Source organism: Dromiciops gliroides, chromosome 1, assembly GCF_019393635.1.
Source record: "Dromiciops gliroides isolate mDroGli1 chromosome 1, mDroGli1.pri, whole genome shotgun sequence".
In the NCBI taxonomy this organism is placed as follows: domain Eukaryota; kingdom Metazoa; phylum Chordata; class Mammalia; order Microbiotheria; family Microbiotheriidae; genus Dromiciops; species Dromiciops gliroides.
In genome coordinates, this window is record NC_057861.1 from 674,705,313 (window position 1) to 674,726,063 (window position 20,751).

The window sequence follows — 20,751 nt, forward strand, 5'->3', positions numbered from 1 at the left end:
GCCCATGCCCCGGCAGCAAGCTGCCAATCGTCCGACGCCTACGTGGCACGGCCGTGACGCCATGGCGCCAACGTGCCGCCCCCCTTCAAGCGTAGCCAATCACAGACCAAGCGCCCGAGGCGCCATGGAGACGCTGGAAGGGACAGGCGGGGCAGTTGCCTATTGGCAGATCCGAAGATGGCTACGGCGGCAGGGGCGGGGCCGCGGCTTCCTCGGAGCGCCCACGTGGCTCGTAGGCAGGCGCCCCGCCCTATGTGCCGCGGGGCGTGGTCCTCAGGTAGTCTTCTCCGCTCTCCTATGCCCCAGGAAGTAGGGACAAGTCGGCTCTGGTGCACCTTGGGGTTTAAGGTCGTTACGTCGCCGCAGATCAGGCCTTCCGCCTGGCTGGGCCCTGGCTTCTTTTCTGTGAAAACGAGGAAGGTGGTGGTGGTGGTTATTGCTCAGCCGTGCAGATTCTTTGTGACCCTTTTGGGGGGACTTTCTCGGCAAAAATACTGGAGTGGTTTGCCATTTCCTTTTCCAGCTCGTTTTACAGATGGGGAAACTGAGGCTAACAGGGTGAAATGACTTGCCCACGGTCACACAGCTCGGTGTTTGTGGTCGAATTGGAATTCAGATCTTCCTGACCCCTCGCTGGTGCGCTGTGCACTATGGCACCACCTAGCTGCAATTCCAGAGGAGGAACCTCAGAGCTGGCGATGTAAAGCAATTGACCCAGGGTCACAGAGCTGAAACTTGAACCCAGATCTTCTGATTCCCAGGGCAGTACTCTTTCTAATGCAGTATGTCGTTTCCCTCTTAAAAGCACAGTTCGAATACCACCCAATACACAACACTTGGTGTAATGGCGAGATCACCAGTCAGAAGTCCTGAATCTATACCCTAGCACTGTGTGACCTTGGGCAAGCCACTTCAACTCCATGAACCTTTCCCCTATCTGATCCATGGGGTTCTAAGTAGATGATGTATAGCACTCCTTGTTTCAGAAATTCTATGACCCTGCCAGGTATGGATGGGGAATTTCCCAAATCAAGACTCAGAGGTGGCAGGATACAGACTGCACCAAGAATTAGAGGGGTAGGAGTGAAGTGGGGTTTAATTGATCAGATTGATCGTGAGGCATCCCAAAGAATGACAAGATTCGGTGACTCAGTTTCCCAAGTTTCATTACAAGACCGTGATGACCATAGGGAGACCACTAGGGAAGTGTCTCGAAGAGGGAGAGGAAAATGGTTATATTTATAGTGAAAAAAGTAGGTTATTTCCTCATTATCTTAATCTCTTCCTTGTGGGAGGTTCATGGGGGGGGGGGGTCTTATCCTAATTTGGACTTCCTGGGGTCCTAAAACGACCTCCAAGGCAGGTACCTTTCTCACTAAGGGTGTGTTTTGGGTGTGTTTAAATGTCTTAAAGTGAACCTAAGGACATATTTGGTGTTCCCTCCACGTTTCTAAAGACATGCTTAAACTTGTCAGACCCAGAAGGTCTCTGAGTTTATATCTTTACTTAAGATCTGGTTTCTAGGTGCAGTTACTGTTTCCTGTCATTTAGGAATATTAATGGCTATTAATGGTTAATAGTCCCTGGTTGCCTTCCCTAGGCTTCTTTGTTGTTGTTGTTTTAGTGAGGCAATTGGGGTTAAGTGACTTGCCCAGGGTCACACAGCTAGTAAGTGTTAAGTGTCTGAGGCCGGATTTGAACTCAGGTCCTCCTGACTCCAGAGCCGGTGCTCTATCCACTGCGCCATCTAGCTGCCCCTTCCCATAGGCTTCTGTAGATAGTGTTGGTTGATAGTAACCCTCTGGTTACTCAGGTCTTAGTTTCTCCGTTAACCCCTTTTAGCTACAGCTGATAGGAGCTCAATGCTTAATCAGAGCTCAGGTCTTAAGTTATCCGTTAACCCATTTAGCTTCCTCCATTAGGAGGACTTGGCTATATTTGTTCAGAAGGGAGAAAATGCCAGTGAATTAGAAAGCAAATTGGAAACAAATAGCTGTGCTCATCACCCCCTCGGGAGGTCACTTAGGGTTCCCAGTGTGTGGCTTATACCGTAGATATCACCTGGGGCCAGGGGCAGGTGGACCAGTCTTTAAAGGGCAAGATTGGGGGCTCTGGGATTGTCTCACTTGGGGAGTGGCTGGCTAAGGGCTTCTTATGCTGAGGTGGCATTAGAGCTACCTCCTTAAACTGAGGGAACTTGGTGGGTGACCCTGGGCTTAGGGACAGTGTCTTTTTCAAGGTAGTTGAGCTGGGTTCTTAAAACGTCATTAAGGGGCAGCTAGGTGGTGAAGTGGATAGAGCACTGGCCCTGGAGTCAGGAGGACCCGAGTTCAAATCTGACCTCAGACACTTGACATTTACTAGCTGTGTGACCCTGGACAAGTCACTTAACCCTCATTGCCCCACAAAAACAAACCACCAAAAAAAAGTCATTGGTCCCCTCTGGTGTTGCTTGGTTAGGCTCCTCACCCAACTCCTGGCATCCAAGCAATGGAGGGGCTGTTAGGAAGGGCATCTCCTCCCTGTTTTCTGACCTCTCTCCAGACTTCATTTCCCACCCACCCCCTTAAGGACAATAGCAGCTATAATTCTGTGAAGATCAAATGGAATAAAGTATAAAAAAACCACTTTCTACAAGTATAGATAAGGCCATGTCCAAACAAAGGTGACCTGGATTCAGAAAGCCTTGGGGTCTAATCTTGCCTCGGGTCTTAACTAGCAGTAAATCATTTAACCCTTTGAGCCTCAGGCTTCATCTACAAAACACGGACAGTAACAGAACCCACCTCCCAGGGTAGTTGTGCAAACTTCCTATGCAAGTGGTAGCTATTATCACCTAGCTCAAAGCTTCTTAAACTGAATGGGGGGGGGGGGGTCACAAAAAATTTGGTAACAGTAAAAGGTTATGTATACTTATTTTATGGGGGGGGGCAGGGCAATGAAGATTAAGTGACTCGCCCAGGGTCACGAAGCTAGTGTCAAGTGTCTCAAGTTGGATTTGAACTCAGGTTCTCCTGAATCCAAGGCCGGTGCTTTATTCACTGCGCCACCTAGCTGCCCCTGTATACTTATTTTATATACCGACATACCGAGCATTGCAGAAAAGTTTCTCAGTCGAAAAGGAGTTGGGTGTGGTAAAGGCTTGGGAAGCCCCAACCTTTAGCTACTTCAAAGTGGGCTCTCACTTGCCAGTCTCTTAGGAACTTGGGAATGTAAACTTCCTGTGGGCTACTGACCTGCACTGCACATCGACTCTGGAAATGCCTTGATCAATTCTGTCGTTATCACTCATACCCAGCATTTGGGGTATCGGACTGACACCGACCAGGCCAAAACACACAAGAAGAAATTTGGTTTTAAATAAGGACCTGGAGGATCCTCTTCAGCCTTCCAGCCATCCTTCCCAGGGTACGTCTTCTAGCTACCCAGCCTCTCCCCCAAACTTTTCCCTCAGAACCACACAGGGTCCTGTTGGAAGAACTGAACCACCCAAGTGACTGGTCCATCAGTCCATAGCTGGCTTTGGGGCTGAAGCCCAGGCAAGAATCAATGTGGGAAAATAAGGAGAAACAAGCGTCTTCCTTGCCAGTCCCCCATCACCCCCCCCCAACCTTCTCCAGAACAGGGCAGAGGTCTACCAGGAGGTGGTGCTGAATGGCTGCTGCTGAACATTTGGGCAGGTCAACATGGAAATCCCACTTGACCCCTCTGAGGAATGTCCAACAGAGAACACGTGTGTACGTTTCTAGGTGACTTTATTTTTATATACATGACTTTTAGACAGAAGGCAAGGGCACAGTGCAGGGTGAATACACAGACACTGTTACAATCATGCCCCTAAACAAGTTCCAGAGAAAACTAAGGATATGCAGAAAAATGCCAGAAGACAAATGTAATAATGCCACTGTGCGGGAGGAGACTGGACAAGGCGAGAGTTTTCTTCTACGTCAGCAGCGCTGACATGGCTGATTGTCCTTCTCCTTCCAGGAAGAGCAGTGGGAGACGGGGAGGATCTTGCCAACTCCCCTTGTGGAAACACAGACCAATCCAAATCCCCCCCTCCCCCTCCCCGTGGCAGACAAAGCAATGTTCTCTGGTTCTTGGGGAGCCCCAGCCCTCCCTGGTCCGTTCCCATTCCAGAGATCTGTTAGTGGCTTGACATCAAAAGCCCCGTCTTCCATTTTTCACCAGTGGCTGGTGTTTACTCATTGGCCCCGGTAAATACTGTACAGAGATCCTAACAAAGCACCTGTGTGTGCCAGGCCCCCTTGCCATCCCTCTCTCTGGTCCAGTGCTGGCGTCACACAGCTCTTCCCTCCAAGCTGGCCCTGGATGGGAAGGACGGCAAGGGCCTACCAGCTCCCAAGCGCCCGCTGCCCAGCGCCCCACAGATTCTGTATCTTGTGGGGCCTCTTCGCCTTCAGGTTTTGGCCAAGAAGTTGGCTCTGTGACAGACGGTTTTTGGTAGTCATTTCTGGGCAAGCAAAAATCGCCTTCCCACCCACATGGGGCTAGGCGTGGGCCAGTAACCAGGAGTGGGGCATGCAGTCTGAAAATGGTATCCTTGGAGATCTAGAACACCTCTATGGTTGCCACCTCCATGCTATTGCCCGAGCTGAGGCCAACCTTCTAACCTGCTACTGTTACATCCATAGGGCCCCACCCAGGAATGCTGGGGCCCAGAAATACTGAGCTAAGTAGGCACAACCTGTTCCTCCTCAGCAAGGCGCTGCTGGGCTCACAACGGAGGGACACTGTCCCAAGGTCCCAGAAACACTGATTGCTCCAGCCAGGCATCTAACTGGCTGGAAGGCTAATGCAGGCAGGCTGCACAATCTCCCAGACATCTGGCCTCTCCTCTGCATAGCACTGGGAACGAACACTGTCTGCTCTTAAAAGGCACCTGTCTCCCATAGCGGAGGCCACAGTGGATCATCACCAGAAGGTCCTGGGGCTAGAGTTCCAACTCAGAAGAGCTGTTCTGCCCTCGGGGGATGACTGCTATTTGAACATCAAAGTCCTAGGGCTCATGTCTAGAGTCCAGCCTACCTCAGAGGGAAACTCTCGGCTCCAGGGCCAAACTGAAGATGTAGTGAGCGATGGGATGTCTAAAGGAGACCATCTCATCTCATAGTCTCATCGAGAGATGGCTCAGCTCCCTTTTCACGCTGAAGCCAGGATAGACATAAGGTAACAATGATACATGCTGGGCTCCCTACAGGAGAAGGAGGTTAAAGATATCATATCATACACACAACTCTCTCTCGTGCACACGCATGCTGCTTCTTAATCCCTCTGGAGCCTAGTAGCACGGAGCAGCTGGTCCTCACTGCTGTCCGGACTGGCAGCGTCACTGACAGTGCCTGGTGGACTCTGGGTATCCAGGTGGACTTGAAGCTCCTGGGGCTTTCAGATTTTGAGCTAAGTCCCAATATGGCTGGTCACTTCCCAAGACTAGTCTCATGCTTCCAACCTGCAAGCTGGGTGAGACTACACAGGGAAGGCGTGGCAAGAAGCCCCTTCTGTTCTGGCCCTTCCCCCAGGTAGCAGGAGAGAGGCAAGGGCTGGGCCAAGCTCTTCCTGAGCTGAGAACACTACACGCCGCCCCCCTTTTCTTTGCCTTCTGCCTCTCATGAATGATGCTAACCACTGTGCACTGACTAATGAGGAGAATGGCCAACAGGAAGAGCCCACTGCCCTTGTACTTCCTAACAACTTAATCCACTTTCTCCAGAAACTTAGGCATCTACAGAGAGTCCAACTCCAAGGGCAGAACCCCAGTTAGTAGCTGCTTGAGAAGGGAGAACAGAGAAAAACTTTATTAACAAAAGGGGTTTATCTCAGTGGGGAAAACAAAGCAAGCCAGCCTCATCAGGCACAGGGCAGTCCATACCTTGGAGCAAACCTGGGAGCTGGCCCAGGTGGAGATAAGGGACTCCTCCAACACCCCCCTTAACACCCTCCTTTTTCTCAAAATTCAGCAGGCACAACAAAGAAGCCAGAACCCACCACGGGGCTCTGGGCCTGGAGCTGCTCATTTCCAAGGCTTGCAATTCTGAGTCCTGCTGCTCCTGACCAAGCCACGCCTGGAGCAGGAGGTGCAGGCCGCAGGCCACCTTACAGTTTCCTAGGATCTGGGATTCCTGGGAGAAGAGCAGCAAGAAGCAATATGGCAGCCAAGGGTGGAGATCTCAGGTCTTAGAAATCTTGAGATTTAAGTGCCTTCTGTGCCGGCCCTAAGCCAACAAGCCTCTAGCCCCCACATCTAGGCTTGGCCAACCACTAAGAGAAGCTGATGGCTATAAGCAGCCCTGGCCATGATCCAAACTCCCCACCCACCTCCCAGTGCCCAAAAAGAATATCTTGGGGGTGGAGGGGGGAGGGAAGTGGGAGAGAGTGGGAACAAAAGTCTCTAGGTTTGTGGAGGAATCATCGCTCATGCCAATGGAGTTTGGGTACACGCTGCCAGGTGGTAGGAAGTGGAGTGGGGTTCATCTAGGGGTGTCAAGGAGGACCAGAGGAAGCCATGTACTTGCTGAGGCTGGCCTCTGCTAAGTTCCTGTGTCCCACCTTCACCCGGCTTGTCTGAACTACCAGTCCCATTTCACAAACCTGTCTTCCCCATCCCATCTTCAAATGGCTTAGTTCAGTCTCTTGCAGCTCAATTTTAAAAGGCAAGAACCAGCAGAAGCAGCAGCAGCAAGTAGCTGGGGGGGGGGGGGGGCCTGGGGGAGTGTAGTTCCAAGACTATCTCTTCAGGCAACCTGGCTTAGCAGAGAAGTCTTGCTGGCTGTTTTTCCCCATCCCTGCTGGGATGCTGAAAAACAGGCAGACAGACAGACAGACAGACAGACAGACACACACACACACATACATTCTTGTAGTCATTTCTCTGTTGTCCACAGACACAAGAGAAACCTCACACCAGGCTAATTTGCTACCCAGAGTCCCTCTTGCTTTTGCCCACCTGCTACAGGTAGGTCTGGTGATCCCCAGAGCCTGTCAAGAATAAGTGACATGCAAGAGCCTGGGGGCTTGAGGGCCCGACCGAAGAGCCTGCCCCCAGTCAGGCCCCTGCTCTCGATGCTCCCCCAGCTGGAGGCTTCAAGTGAGCCAATAAAAGGATCAATGGAGTCAGGAGAGCCTTGTGGTCCCTGGTCCCCGCCTAAAGCCTCCTGGTGGCCACAAGCCAGGCAGAAGCCTGGGAAGCAAAAGGCCAGAGCAGCTGACAGTCTCACCAAGGCCAGAACATTCGGAGCTCCTCTTCCTAAGCCCACCTGGACAAAGTCATCAAAGCCACATGGTTAATAAAATGGCTGAGCACATCTTCCGCTTTCTCCTCTCTTTCCTTCACTTTTTTTTATATATATATGTATTCCAGGCTACAGCTAAAATCATTTCTTTTAGTTTACACCAAAAAGAAATCTAACCCTTTAAAACCAAAGTCTGTCTTGTCTGCCCTGTGTGGTGAGTTCAGAGTGGGTGGTCCCTGCCTGGGGGTAGAGAGGAAAGGGCTCTGGGAAGTGACTGACCGGGGAGCCCGGCGTAGGACACTACTGGTTTTCCTCCCGCATCTGCTCCATGATGGTGATGAGGCTGTCGAGGCCAAACATGTAGCCCTTGTCGGGCCCATCGTGCACAGTCGGGTCATCCCGAAAACCCTTGAACGTGCTGTGTGCAAAGTCAATCATGCGGACATCCACCTTGGGGGTAGCAGAGGGGGAGGTCTCAGGGCTGGTGCTGGGGCCGGTGCCGTCGGGCAACGCCGTCTCAGGGAGCCCCGAGTCCGCACTCTTGGAGCGCACTTCTGCCCGGCGCTCTAGCAACATCTCTGCCCTGCACTCCTTCCCATCGTAAATGATGAGGAGGGAGCTGGAGTAAAATCGGTAAGAGGCCTGCCTCTCCAGCACAGACTTCAAACCCCGAAGTTTGCTCAAGATGGGCTCAAACAGATCTCGCCGGAGGTCCAGGCCATTGTGGAGATACTGGTAGAGAGCATTGCGGAAGCCTTCGATCGAGAGCCCACGACCATAGTATTTATTCCTGCACAAATAATGCCCTGTGTCCAGCTGAAAAACCTGAAAGATCAGGAGATAATATTATTACACTGGTTATGGCCTGTGACTGTGGTAGCTTCCTGTGCCGTGATCTGTCAACAGAGCTGGATTTTAATGGGCACTGTCATCCATTAAGAGCATGCTAAGTTCAATTTACATGGGAAATGGTGGTGTAGACAGGAAAGAACCTGGGCCTATCCCTTAGGCTAAGGGTCTGTGCCTCCCTCCTCTCTTCCCCACGTGCTATAGCCCTGGACCCACCAAGACCACCCTCCAGAGCTGATTTCTGGGAACCAGCTGGGCCTCCTTAGTCCAGAAGAAACCCCAAGAGAAGGGCAGGAGCCTGAGGAGCCTCTATACTTCCACTTCCTAGATCCTGAGGCTACAGGAAATAGCCCTTAGCTGAGCTTTGGGCTCTAGAGAAGACCAACAGCATAGTCCCTGTGAGCCTCAAAGAATCACTGTCCAGAGGCCTAGGTCTTAGGCTGAAAAGTGAAAACACGAAGGCTGAATAGCTCACCTTCTGCAGGCATAAATAGGGCAGGAAACGGTCAGGGAGCACCCTGTGGTGGAAATTCCCTCGCAGAGATGACTCTGTGACCGTCACACTCCTGAAGGCCTGGCCTGCACAGGACCCAAAGTGGGAAGGGACGGGTTGAAAGGGGCTCACGCACGGGCACACCAGCCCTGAGCCTTCTCCTCTGGCACTTAGGCCCACAAGCAAAAGCATCCACCAGCACAGGGAGCCCTGACACTAGCGGCAGCCCTTCCTGGGGCCCAGGGGCCCGGCGGCAGCCAGCCACGCCAGGGCCCGTACCTGCATTCCACAGACTCGGACGCCCAGAGTGGCAGAGGTGCTCTGCTCACACTTCTTCATCTGCCGGGCAGCCTTCTCCTCAGAGGCATCGTCACCGTGCTGCCTAGTTCCCATCTTCAGATCTAACACACAGGGGAACTTGAAGTGATGCACCACATTCTCCAGCAAGAGGAACTCTAGAGACGTAAGTCAAGGAGACCGTGCCTGCTGGTCAGGGGCAGAGCTGGGTCTGTGTGGGTGCAGAAGGGTTACCTATCTCGTCTGGGCAGGCTCTTGCTGGGCTAGACCGCCTCCAATGTCCCTTCTGGCTCTGACTCTGGTTCATCCCTATGGTCACCTGGTGAATCCCCTCCTTGGGGGGCTGGCACCTGTTTTACATTTTGTCCTTGTGTCCTCAGTACATAGCACAGTGTTCTGGACACAACACATACTCATGGAGCTGCAGTGGATCCCTTTTATCTCTAAGATTCCATTTACTCAAACTTTCCCATAAAGGGGTCATTTCTATTTATTGTTTGACATGTTCATGATAGGGACTCCATGCATTTTAACAGTCATTACAAAACATTTAGATGACTTCTGTAACAACTGAATGACCACATAAATCCCAGAGATGAAAGGGGACTTAAGAATGAGCTCATCCAATCTCCTTACTATATGAGGTGGCAAGTGGTAGTAACTGGTGGGAAGGAGGCACTAGGGCAACAAAGACTTGTCCAAGGTTCCCTCAGAAACAAGATGCTGGTTTCAAACCCCCATCTTCATTTCCCACCCTGCCGCCACACATAGTAAATGCCTGAGCTTGGACACATTCAGGCACATGCCTTTAAATCCTTTCCTGTTCACAGTTTCAGTGGAGTTTCTGACCAGTCTGACCAATGATCTCACCCCTCTGTTCCCAGAGTCACTGATATTCTGGAGTCATGGCAGATCCCTCCCCTACTGTGTCATTCTCACTCTGCATCCAAGTCAAGCCATCCTTAAGACACCTGAAGCATCTGCTCAAGAAGTTGTTCTTCCCTCCCTCCTTCCCTCCTCCCTCCTTTCTTTCTCTTTGCCCAGGTCCCACTTTTATCACCTGCAGCAATTTACTCCACCTTTTTGTCAGTCAGTGCTACCAGGGGTAGACTTGGCTAAATGTGTGTGCACACATGGGTATGTGCGCACCCACACATGCACAGAGTAGGTGCAGATCTCCTTTTATACATCAGGACCTGCCCCCGTCACACAAAAATGCCAACAGAGAGCTAAAATTCAGTCTGTGCTCTGATTCTGAACCCTGGCCAGCTACACACAGGGCAGGAACTTGTGTCTAACCCATCTACAGTCTGTACAGTGACATCTCACAGCCCAGTTCTAAAATGACCCACAGACCTTCAGACCCCATGCCATTAGAAGCAGTGAGTGCTGGCTCCTATCTGAGCTTTCTGATCTTAAACTTTATGCCCGCTATGCCATGAGGGTGCCAGTCTCTGCACTGTACAGCCCTGCTCTGCCAGCCTGGCCTCTCAAAGCACTTGGCTAACCATGTAGCTTTTTAGTTATGTTTTAACAAAAGCACTAAAAACTAGGTTTAAAATTCTGCTCCACTGGCAGAAAGGCTGTGTCAGAGATTACAGGACAGGGGAGGGAGAGTAACACAGTGAGAAACAAATACAAGGGAGAGAGAGCACACTGGTGGGAAGAAAGAAAAAAGGGGTGTTCATGGCACGGCCATGGAAGAGGTGAGGCGCACCACCTCGAACTCTGAGCGCTGCCCAGGAGCCCCAGCAGAAGCCTCCCACCCGCCCACTATGGAGGATACTGTAGAGCTTTCTCTCCTTTGACTCTGAGCGCATCCGGCTCAGCTGCTGCTTGTGGCAGCGCAGGCTCCAGGGATTGTAGCTGATTTTTTCGGAGGTCAGACCACTGTTCCCATCGAGCATCTGGAAGGGGACATCTGAGTGGATGTTCAGCTCCACTTTGGGGCTCTTCAACTCCTGCGAGCTGGGGGAGGAAGCACCACAACAGTCACAGGCAAGGTCCCTGCAGCCTCGCACCCCTGGTCTTGAGATGACCTCAGGGGCTGCTCAGCCAGCCTGTCCTCTCTGACGGCTGCTCTTCTGTTGGCAGCTCCCCCAACTTATTCCACAAGATCAGAAGTGAAGGGAACTCACTACTCCCAGCCCAACTTAGGGACAGCTCTGAGTATAATAAGCAGAGCCTGGCCTTCTGGCCCTTGCTCCACACTCACTGCCCTTCGCTCAGAGGCCGTGCAGGACTGTGTAAGGACCAGCCATTTTCCTGTTGTCCATGCTGGCCACTCCTGTGTGTTACCTGTCTGCACTCTCTGGGGCCAGCCCTGCCCGTTCATCCTTGTGCTCACTGCCGCTGCCAGAGCGGTGAAGGCTTCGGCGAGAGTGCTTGCGTCGGGGCTGCTCGCGCTCTGGCGGGTCATCCTGCTCCAGAGCCTCACTTTCCACATAAGGATAGGCCACCAAGTTAATGTAGCCATCACTGTCCCCCTCAAAACAGACAGACACGACACCTGCCGGGAGGGAAGGGACAAGACAGCTAGTGAGAATTAATGCAGCTCAGTGGAATAGGGACATAGGCAACATCACTTTCCAGAAGATGGAGACACCTTACTCTTCTTGAGGAGCTTGTAAGAGAATGAAGGAAACTAAGAGTGGGTGATTTTGAGCCCCTCAAACCTCGTGCCTTCTGCAGAAACAAACCTCCAGAAAAGACATCAGGAAGGAAGGCCTGAAGGAAGTCCAGGAGATACCCTCCAAACGCAATGACTTCTTGTGTTTGGCTTGGCCACAATGAAAGCTCTTGACCCTTTAAGACTTTCTCCTTTCTCACCTTGTTTTCTCATGATGAAGTCCTTACTCCTGCTCTATCATAAAGCCCTTTGCTTCCTGGACAAGTATGATGACCTTTAAACCTTGAGCAGAAGCATACCATTCCCATAACAGTCTCTTCCTATTCCATGCCTCCCCACCATTCACCCCCACCCCAGCTTCATACAATAAGAGGATTGGGTGAGCTCCGTTCTATGTTCCCTTTTGTTTCTGAGATTTATGTGGTCATTCAGGTATTACAGAATTGGTCTAAATGTTTGGAAATTACTTAAAATGCATAGAGCCCCTATTATGAACATGTCAAACAATAAGGAATAGATGAAGTATCTCTTCCCCTTTTTCCCCTCCTCTCTGCCAGTGCTAGCAAGGAATACTTTAGAGGTCAATGATATTCCCCAAATTAACAGCTTTGAGATTTTAACATCTTAGTGGCAGATTTCTAACTCAGTTCTTTCTCTCAGTTAAAGGTTTCTTCCACCATAGGACCATGAGCATCTTCTATAGGCTAAAATACTTTACAGTTTCAGTTCATTTTCCTAACTCTTTTAGGTTTTTCTACGTTAATGCTCCTTCCACAGCGGCTAGCCTAATACAGTCATTCCATTAACAAGCTATGCACACAGCGTCTCCTGGATCTTTACCAAAGAGGCTAAGACTATAAACACCAGCTCAAAGAGAAGAATGGAAAGTAATGAATCCTGGATATTTAGCTGGCACTTGGAGGTTGTCTAGGGCCCTTCTTAAAGCCTCTTCTGAGTCAGGAATTCTCTTTTATGCTCCAGTCTCTAGATTTAGGGCTAGAAAGGGACCTTTGAGGTCATCTAATCCAACTCCTTCAATTTACAGGACAGTCCTCAGTGTCAAGATTAATTCTTTAAGCCTTCTTTGAGCCAAAAGGTTAAAGAGACTTCAGTTGTTGGTTTCATAGTAAGAACCAAAATAATAAAAAATCCCTAGCCCCTATAACCAATTCTGGCTCAAAAGAAGGACACAGCAGTGATGCATCTGATGTTAAATTCTCTCTTTCTTGATCTGTGGATAGATCAGCTCTAAACGCTCAGAAAACATTTTTCTGAACTCTTCCACAGCTGGGCAGGAAGAGCCAGCTAGAATCTGGAGAATCTATTAGAAACAGCCTATAGGAATAACCTTCAAGAATCCTCATCTGCCAAGTTCTATGGCAAATTTTCCCCAAAGGCCTTGGTATGTGGACTGGACTAGGAACAATAGTCTAGCTCCCAGCCGGCTTTCCACAGGCTCTGGTAGTACTCTTGGGAAGCTCTCCGAGTGCTGCTGCCCAACTTCCCAGAGCTTCAGGAGCTCGTCTGAAACCCTTCAGCTAACTCTGAGGAGCAGCCTTGGGATACCCAAGAGAACTGCAGAAGCACAGGCTCATCAAGTCAGAGATGGGAGGGACCCCGAGAGGCATCTAAACCTGCTCTTTGACAGACAAGGAAACTGAGACCCAGGAGAGGTTTGTGGCAGAGCCAGAATCTCAGAGACCCAGTTCTGGACTCTTTCCACTGTCTGGAACTGCTCCCCCTGCTTGGCCCCCACTTCCAACTCGCAGTTGGAAGAGAAGCCAAAGTAACGTGAGTTGTACAGCCACTGTGTGATCTGAGATCAAAAGTCAGGACAGTGGGATGTAGCAAGGGTGTGGTCAGGATATGGCTGGGCTCACACCTGACCTCTGACACGCCGGGCTCCTCGTGTATAAAGCGGGTGACAGTGTGTGCCTGCCTTACAGGCTGCTAGAAGGATCACACGAGCATGGTCCATAAAATGCTCTGCAAATGTCTGCACATCGTCCAATCCTTCTTTTTTCAGCCCTATCAGTGCATGTACCACATGGAGCTTATGGGTCAGCAAGAACCACATGGAAAGAGGCCTCCACTTACCAAGCTACTGATAATCAGCCCTGGAGGGCTTAACACTGCGCCTCCTACCCACCACAAGCCAGGAAGTCATGGCCCCATTGCTTGTTCTATACATTCCAAAGCAGCAGAGCGGGTCAATGGTACTGTCAGTTTGGAGAAACCTGTCACATTCTGATTGATGCCAGGGGAGACTATCTGCTTTTCAGCATGGATGGACCAGAAAAGCCAGCTCCTTACAGACAAAGGGCAGATCTGAGTCACAGTCATCAAACCTGGGGTCTCATAGGACTTCCCTAAGAAGAAACTTCAGCACCTCAAATTCTGTCCCAATTCCCTCTCGCTTCATTGAGGAGAAAGATCAACCCACAAGGAGTTCTGGTGCCACCAAAGAAAGATACACAACTTCTGATATCTTGGGAAGGAAACCTAAAATTTCACTTCTCCTTCTCTCAAGTCAAATGAGGTCCATTCCATAAAAAGTAAATCAAAATTAAATGCTACCAAAATGGTTATAAAAATCACAGGATCCTGGATGCAGAGCTACAAAGGACCTCAGAAGCCATCCAGTTCGACCCTCTCATTCTATAAACATGGAAACAGTCTCCAGGGGGAAGTGGCCAAGGTGGGCCTCAAACTCAGGCCCTATGACATTTAACTCCAGTCTTATCACTGAATCACACAGTTTTTCTTAAATACACACAATCTGTCAACCTACAACAGTTTCACTAAGCAGAGGAACAGACAGCTTGCCAATGGGGGCATGGGGATACTATTCTCTCTCTTTTCCTGCATATCAATCCTTAACCCTCTTTAAAACCTTTCAATGGATCAGACCTCACCTTTACTTCATTACCACCTACTCTGTTCAACCTTACCAAGTAAGAGAGATCCTCTTACTAGAAGCAAAGAAGGCAATCGCTGCCATGGCTGGGTTTTATTTATTTCCTTGCTACTCTTCTTCTTCTTCCAGGCCCCAATCCTCCTCAAAATCCCTTCTAATTTATCTATGGTTCTTCAAGATAGGCAGGCCCAGGCTTGAAAGTGTTTTCCCTCCATTATCAGCTATCTCCTAGACTTGAATGGAAAAAAAAGTTCAATCTAAAATGTTCTTTTAGAAACCAAGCACCAGGAGAATCACCACCCCTTCTGCATAAATCCACAAATCCAAGGTGCTAGTGTATGCTGCCACACACTACAAGTCTCATCACCCATGTCTCCAAGGCCAAGTGCAGCACAGTACACAGTGCTGGCTGGAACTCCTAGGCCCCAGACAGGGGTCAGAGGGCTCACATCACCTTTCTGGGCTTCAGTGTTCTCAACTGTAAAATGAGGGCATGAGACTGGATGAATTCTAAACCTATCTGTTTACAGGCCAATTGGAACTCATTTTGGGAGGAAAAAACCTGAGAACTTCTGAGCTAAAATCAACACCAAAAATGGACCTTTTGTGACTGAGCTATTCTGGAGTGAAAACCACAACTGTTGCTTCTGGGAACAGGGAAATAAAATTACAACCCATTATTAGCTAACGAAAGTAACTAGAAATACCATCTCAAGATAATTATGGAAATCCACCAAAGCAGAAAGATCTTGTCTGCCAATGGTATAATGGTTTGGTATAATGGAGTACAGTGACCAGCTGGGACTTACCTTTGTATTCAGGGGTGAACTCCTTCATTTCAGGGGGGAGGGACTCATAGAAACGCTGCTCCCGGGATATGAGGGGCTTGCACACGGTGTGGTCATCATAGCGCATCATGCTGCTGTGACCGCCCACCTGGTGGATAAAGGGCTCCAGGAGGACTCCCCGGTTTCCAGCTCGACTTGCATTCTTGCCATACTTCCCCACTTCCATGGTTTGACAAACACACATTGCGTTGGGGGCCAGTTGCACAATGAGGGCAAAGGGAGTAGCGCATGGGCCACAAGAGAAGAGTATGATGGAAGAACCTGGCTAGTTGAAAGCCAGTGTTCTGAGTCTGCTTGCCTTAATCCTTCCTGTTAAAAAAAGGGGGGGGGGATTAAGGGGAAAAGAGACAATTAAAATTTTTTTAAATGAACTCAGAATAAGGAAAAGTAGATATACATCAAATTTCCCTGAAATTTTAGTCTTTATTGTATGCAATAAACAATACATTTATTGGGCTTTCCTGTTCCTCATATCCCTTATAAATTCTCCCAGGCATCCTCTAACCTAAAAGCCCAACTGTTAAGGCCCTTACAAAAAATGATACACCTCCCCCACACCCGTTAACCTTAGATCTCATGTTTAAGATGTAAGAAGAGACAGCTTAACACAGGCCAGCTTTATGTTTATCATGCACGACTCACTCCTCTGTCTACTGGAAGTCATCTCCACTGTAACTCAGAGGAAGAATGTTCAGTTGGACTGAAAAATAGGACTGTCCCTATTTAGAAATCACTCGTTTTCCAAACCTCTTACTGAGAACCAGCAGCATCCTGGAATGGAAAAATGATTCTCTATTTCCAAGAGAAGTTCAGGTTCCTCCTAGATTTACATCACCTACAGTTATAGCCACTAATTTATTACTTTTTCCAATCATACAACAAACCAGCCTGATAGCTATCCCTCACGGTGGAAGAAAAAAGGGAAACGAGGGTTAGGGAATTCCTAGGCAAATAAGAAAGCCCTTTTATAATTTCCTAGTATAATGTCTCAAGGAAATGTTATCTCAAGGAAATTCAAGTGGTTCACAAAGTTATGAGGTAGGAAGGGAGCAGGTAAGCTTATCACTGAAACTAAGAAGAAAATGGAAATGAAAAACTAAAGAGTAAGCATTTAGTTCTCAGGATACCCAAGAAGCTTTGCAGACGGTGTCATAGTAAACAAAAGTAGGATGTTATCATTATTGCTCTTCCAGGTTGCCTAAGCTTATTACAAGAATGGGCAAATTCTCCAAGTTCTCTCTGCTACAACCGCTCCACACATAAAAAGCTAATGATATGTTGACTTCAGGAAGATGAGGAGAAACTAATGAGACAATACAACTGAAAGTGACCTGACTTTTCTGAGGAAAGGAGTTACAAATAAAATCTTGCATGTAATCAATTCATAACAGCTTTAATATCTACACACTTCTTCCCAACTCCCTCATTAATTGCAGTGCCTCCCCAGTTAGAGCAATTTGGTGATAAAGTTTTGAAATAGACCCACTAGCCCTGCCCCTACCGAAAGTAGAGTTCGAGCCCAACAAAGCAGGTTTTATATCGCCTTTAAGGTAGACATATTTGCCCTTTTTCTCTTAAATGACCCACACTACAGAGATCAAAAAGGATATATTGAAGATCCAAAAAGAATCACTGAATAAATGAGATGTTCTCCTTAAGTAGTAACAATTTTCCCTAAGATTGCACACTGAAAGAAACAACCTCATGATATAGTGGAAAATAGCTGGGAATCATAATACCTGGATTTGAGAGTACCAGTTATTTGGGTAAATTAACTGAATTTCTGTAGGTTTCAATTTTCTTATCTGCTATATGAAAATAATTTTACCACTTGCAAAGATCTGTTGTAAGTAAAGTGCTTTGTAAACTTCAAAGTGTTATAGAAATTAGTTTGTCATCAGCAATAGTAATAAAGGCTGGGTTTTAGGTTTTCACTTAATAAAAAGCAAACACGAGTTATTGCAGGTTCTCAAGCATTGAGAAAAAGGAAGAAAAACTTAATAGGACAGGACTCATGAATGGAATATAGCAATGGAAGGGTACAGCTTGTTTGAAAGAAATAGATCTGATAGAAGGGAGTAAGAAGTATAAAAGGAAGGAAAAAAGAGGCGCTATATTGAGCTGTCCTATAGACTAACTAGCTAGGTGAAGGATATGATGACTGTGTGTATGAATGCATGTGATGCTTTCATACTACAGGTTGCAAACTCATAGTGGCAAAACAGTGTAGTGAGTATGATGTACTCAAACAGATCTCTTGGAAATTCCCTTTAGTGATGCAGACTATGACTTGTTCAGGCCTACTCCTCCCTCCTATGAAACTTTTGCCCGTGTCCTGCTACTACATTCCATACAAGGGATCTGCCCAACATGCTAGAGGTCTTACCCCATTTCTCCTGACATCACAAAGGCACTAGTATAGTTCTGCCTGTTGACACATCATCCTTCTCCCTTACCACCTGATCAGTCTATCTTATCTCCTTATCACACAATTCCTTGATGACATCTTTTACTCCTGTTATTCTTTCAAGTTCCTTATGGTGCATCCTGAACACACCCTTCCTCTGTTGTTATCCTTTAAAATTTTTCAGAGGCTGTTGTATTTCATGTTTTGATGCCACACAAAAAGCAAGACCAGTAGGATACTGATATTTTAAAATGGGGCTCTGCTTTCATGGTAAGCCTGGGATCATGAAAGGAGCTTTTTCAATTTCCTAGAGACAAACCAATCTGCTCTCCTTTTCCTGTATAACTCTAGTTCTAACCTGTTAATCTGTGCTAGCTGTCAAAATATACAGAGTAACAGTAAACGCTCCACTGGACTACATGCACAGTGCTCCACAGCTGCCCGTGGAAACATATGTTGTAATGTCAGCAATGGCTGTCCGTACACTTACTCTCTCCTTTGTGAATGGAAAGGCCAAACTCCTTTGAGTGATTACAGGTTTCTTCCAAGAGGTTCTGCAGTGTTCTGGGGTTTGATGAAATTAGTACAATGTCATACACTTACAGGAGAAGGATGACCATTTCCTGGCTTTTCCTTTTCAACCTTGACTCTATTCTAGATCTCTTCCAGCATAACGGCAAGCACTTTTGACAACACATCTTGTTCTATGTTTTATTATTAGAGCTAACATTTCTTAATCAGAAGGTCACTGATATATTATTTCTGTTGCTTCATATTTGAAAAAGAACCTATATGGTAGCATTTTGCTCTAAAAAAAAAAATCAAATGTGTTTTGATCATCAAGAAACAAACACAATGTGACCATACATTCTTTACATATTTCAGTCTATTGTGAAATGGAAAAGATGTGGTCCATTGTTGAACACTGCTTGTTGAAAGCTTACCTGCTCCTACAAATCCCTTTTTGAGTATTCTCTTGATTCACATGTAGATAGATGCCTCTTGTAAAGATTCTATACTAATGAGACTATATAGGCATACAAACTCAGTTACTGATGCTCTCTCAATTGCTTTGTATGTTGGTCTCATGAAGCCCTTATAATTGTCAGCTCCAGCACGATCTTCTACATAAACACTTGGTCCAACATCTGGCTCCCTTCCTTTCTTTGCTCTCTTTAGTTCCATTTCGATCTTTCCAATAAGCACTTATATTTTGGTCAAAAACTCACAGATAAGGAAACTCTCATGCTGCAGGTCAGGCATCTATCTCTAGTCACCATACCTTTTTATCGGACAATACTGCTCATAATTGTCCATCATCTTTTATATGAGTCTAAAAAAGGTTGATATTCTAACCTGGTGTTGCCTTTGGCAGTCATTTTTTCCTCATTTGGTGAGTAAGCCAGCTGTTTTTAAAACAGTCCTGCACATGGTAGGAGCACAATAAATATCTGTTGCTTGATTATGGCATATTCTGGTCTTTTTGTAGTGGAAACTAAATTACACTGGTTAGACTGACTTCTTTAAACACTATCATTATTAGTATTAATGTAGTTTCTGTAAACCATTTTCTATTTGGCTGTCAATTCTTTGTTTAAATTCAAATCCAGCCTCAGACACTTCTAGCTGTGTAGACAAGTCATTTAACCTCTCTCAGCCACAATCTTCTCAACTGTAAAATAGGAATAATAACCTTGTGAGCACCTACTGACTTTGCAAAATTGCTCTAAGGATCAAATCAGACACTTGCAAAGTACTTCACATAGTACCTGACACATACCAGATACCATATTAATGTTGGCTATCATTATGATTATTAATTATTGGTATTAGTAGTCCCTTGACTAAGCCACAAGGAAGGTTTGATTCATTAATTGTGTTATTTTCAAAATTTCATTGATATTTCATTTTCCCATCACTTCTGAATACAACTCCCTCCCTCACAATGAGCTATCCCCATAAAAGAAAAAGGGGGAAAAAATAGTTTGGCCACACACACACACACACAGTGCTCCATATCAGGCCCCCCCCCCCCCCAATGTAAGGAAAACAGGGAAACTTGTTTTCTTACCAAGGAAGGTGCTGTTACTTCACTGGCTTTTAAGAACTTCAGTTTTCAGACTCAGAGTTTGAATTCCTTTCATTTACAATGTTTTAGCCACTCTGTATGATTTTTTTGGTCCTGTTTAATTCTAAATCAGTTCATACAAATCTTCCCATGTTTCTGTGAATTCTTTTTCTTTCTACACAACTATATTCCCCTCTATTCACATATCATTGGAGTTTTTTTCTTCTTTGGTCACTGTCCATCAATGTTTTTTGTTTCCAGTTCTTTGCTATTACAAATTATGCTGCTGTGGCTATTTTGGTATATATTGACTGGACTTTTGACTTCCTTGGCATTACTGAGTGAAATGGTATGGACCATTTAGCTACTTTTCTTGAACAATTCTAAACTGAAATGAGTTAATTTCATATCTCAGAAAGATGAAGAACCAAAAAGGAGAACTGACACTTTGGCCTTAATTTTAACCAAAAAAGGAGGCTACAATAGAAGCAATGGGAACCTTGGGAGAAATACATCATATTAAATAGAACTTAAAGCATTCATAAAGGTGTTTATAATCTAGAAAACAGAAGATCAGGAAGAGGGAATAGACTTATTGGTTCTAGAGGGTAAAACAAGGACTAGAAGATGGAACTTACAAAAAGGAAGCCCAATAAAAAACCAAAATCAAGTAAAACCAGAGTTTTCCAAAAATGAGATTCACTGACTTTTTAGATAGTGAATTTCTCATCACTAAAGGCTATATAATAATTACCGGTCAGAAGTTATTACAGCTTCCAACAAAGTGTATGGGATTGAATTAAATGACCTGTTAGATCATACTAAATAAATACTAAGATGCTATGAAAGGTTAGAACATTGAGATAGCTCAGTTTAAATTTTTTAAGTTAACATTTATGTAGCACTTTAATATTTAAAAAGCTCTTTACATATATTATCTCATTTGATCCTTACAACAATCTAGCTATAAGGTAGATGCTATTATGATTA

The 20,751-nt window shown here is 46.8% G+C and overlaps 1 protein-coding gene across 6 annotated transcripts in view; it reads right to left on the bottom strand.

Annotated features, from left to right (window-relative positions):
• Positions 1-3,738: 3,738 nt before the first annotated feature.
• IP6K1 (inositol hexakisphosphate kinase 1) overlaps positions 3,739-20,751 on the bottom strand; it is a 57,463-nt gene continuing 40,450 nt past the window's right edge. For all 6 annotated transcript variants that reach the window (XM_043979353.1, XM_043979351.1, XM_043979352.1 and 3 more), the window contains 5 exons: positions 15,248-15,595; positions 11,191-11,401; positions 10,679-10,860; positions 8,875-9,050; positions 3,739-8,078 (listed from right to left, as the gene is read on the bottom strand). In XM_043979353.1, the coding sequence (XP_043835288.1) occupies positions 7,554-8,078; positions 8,875-9,050; positions 10,679-10,860; positions 11,191-11,401; positions 15,248-15,470 (1,317 nt within the window). In that variant the 5' untranslated portion in view covers positions 15,471-15,595 and the 3' untranslated portion in view covers positions 3,739-7,553. The remainder of the gene's footprint in view (positions 8,079-8,874; positions 9,051-10,678; positions 10,861-11,190; positions 11,402-15,247; positions 15,596-20,751) is intronic.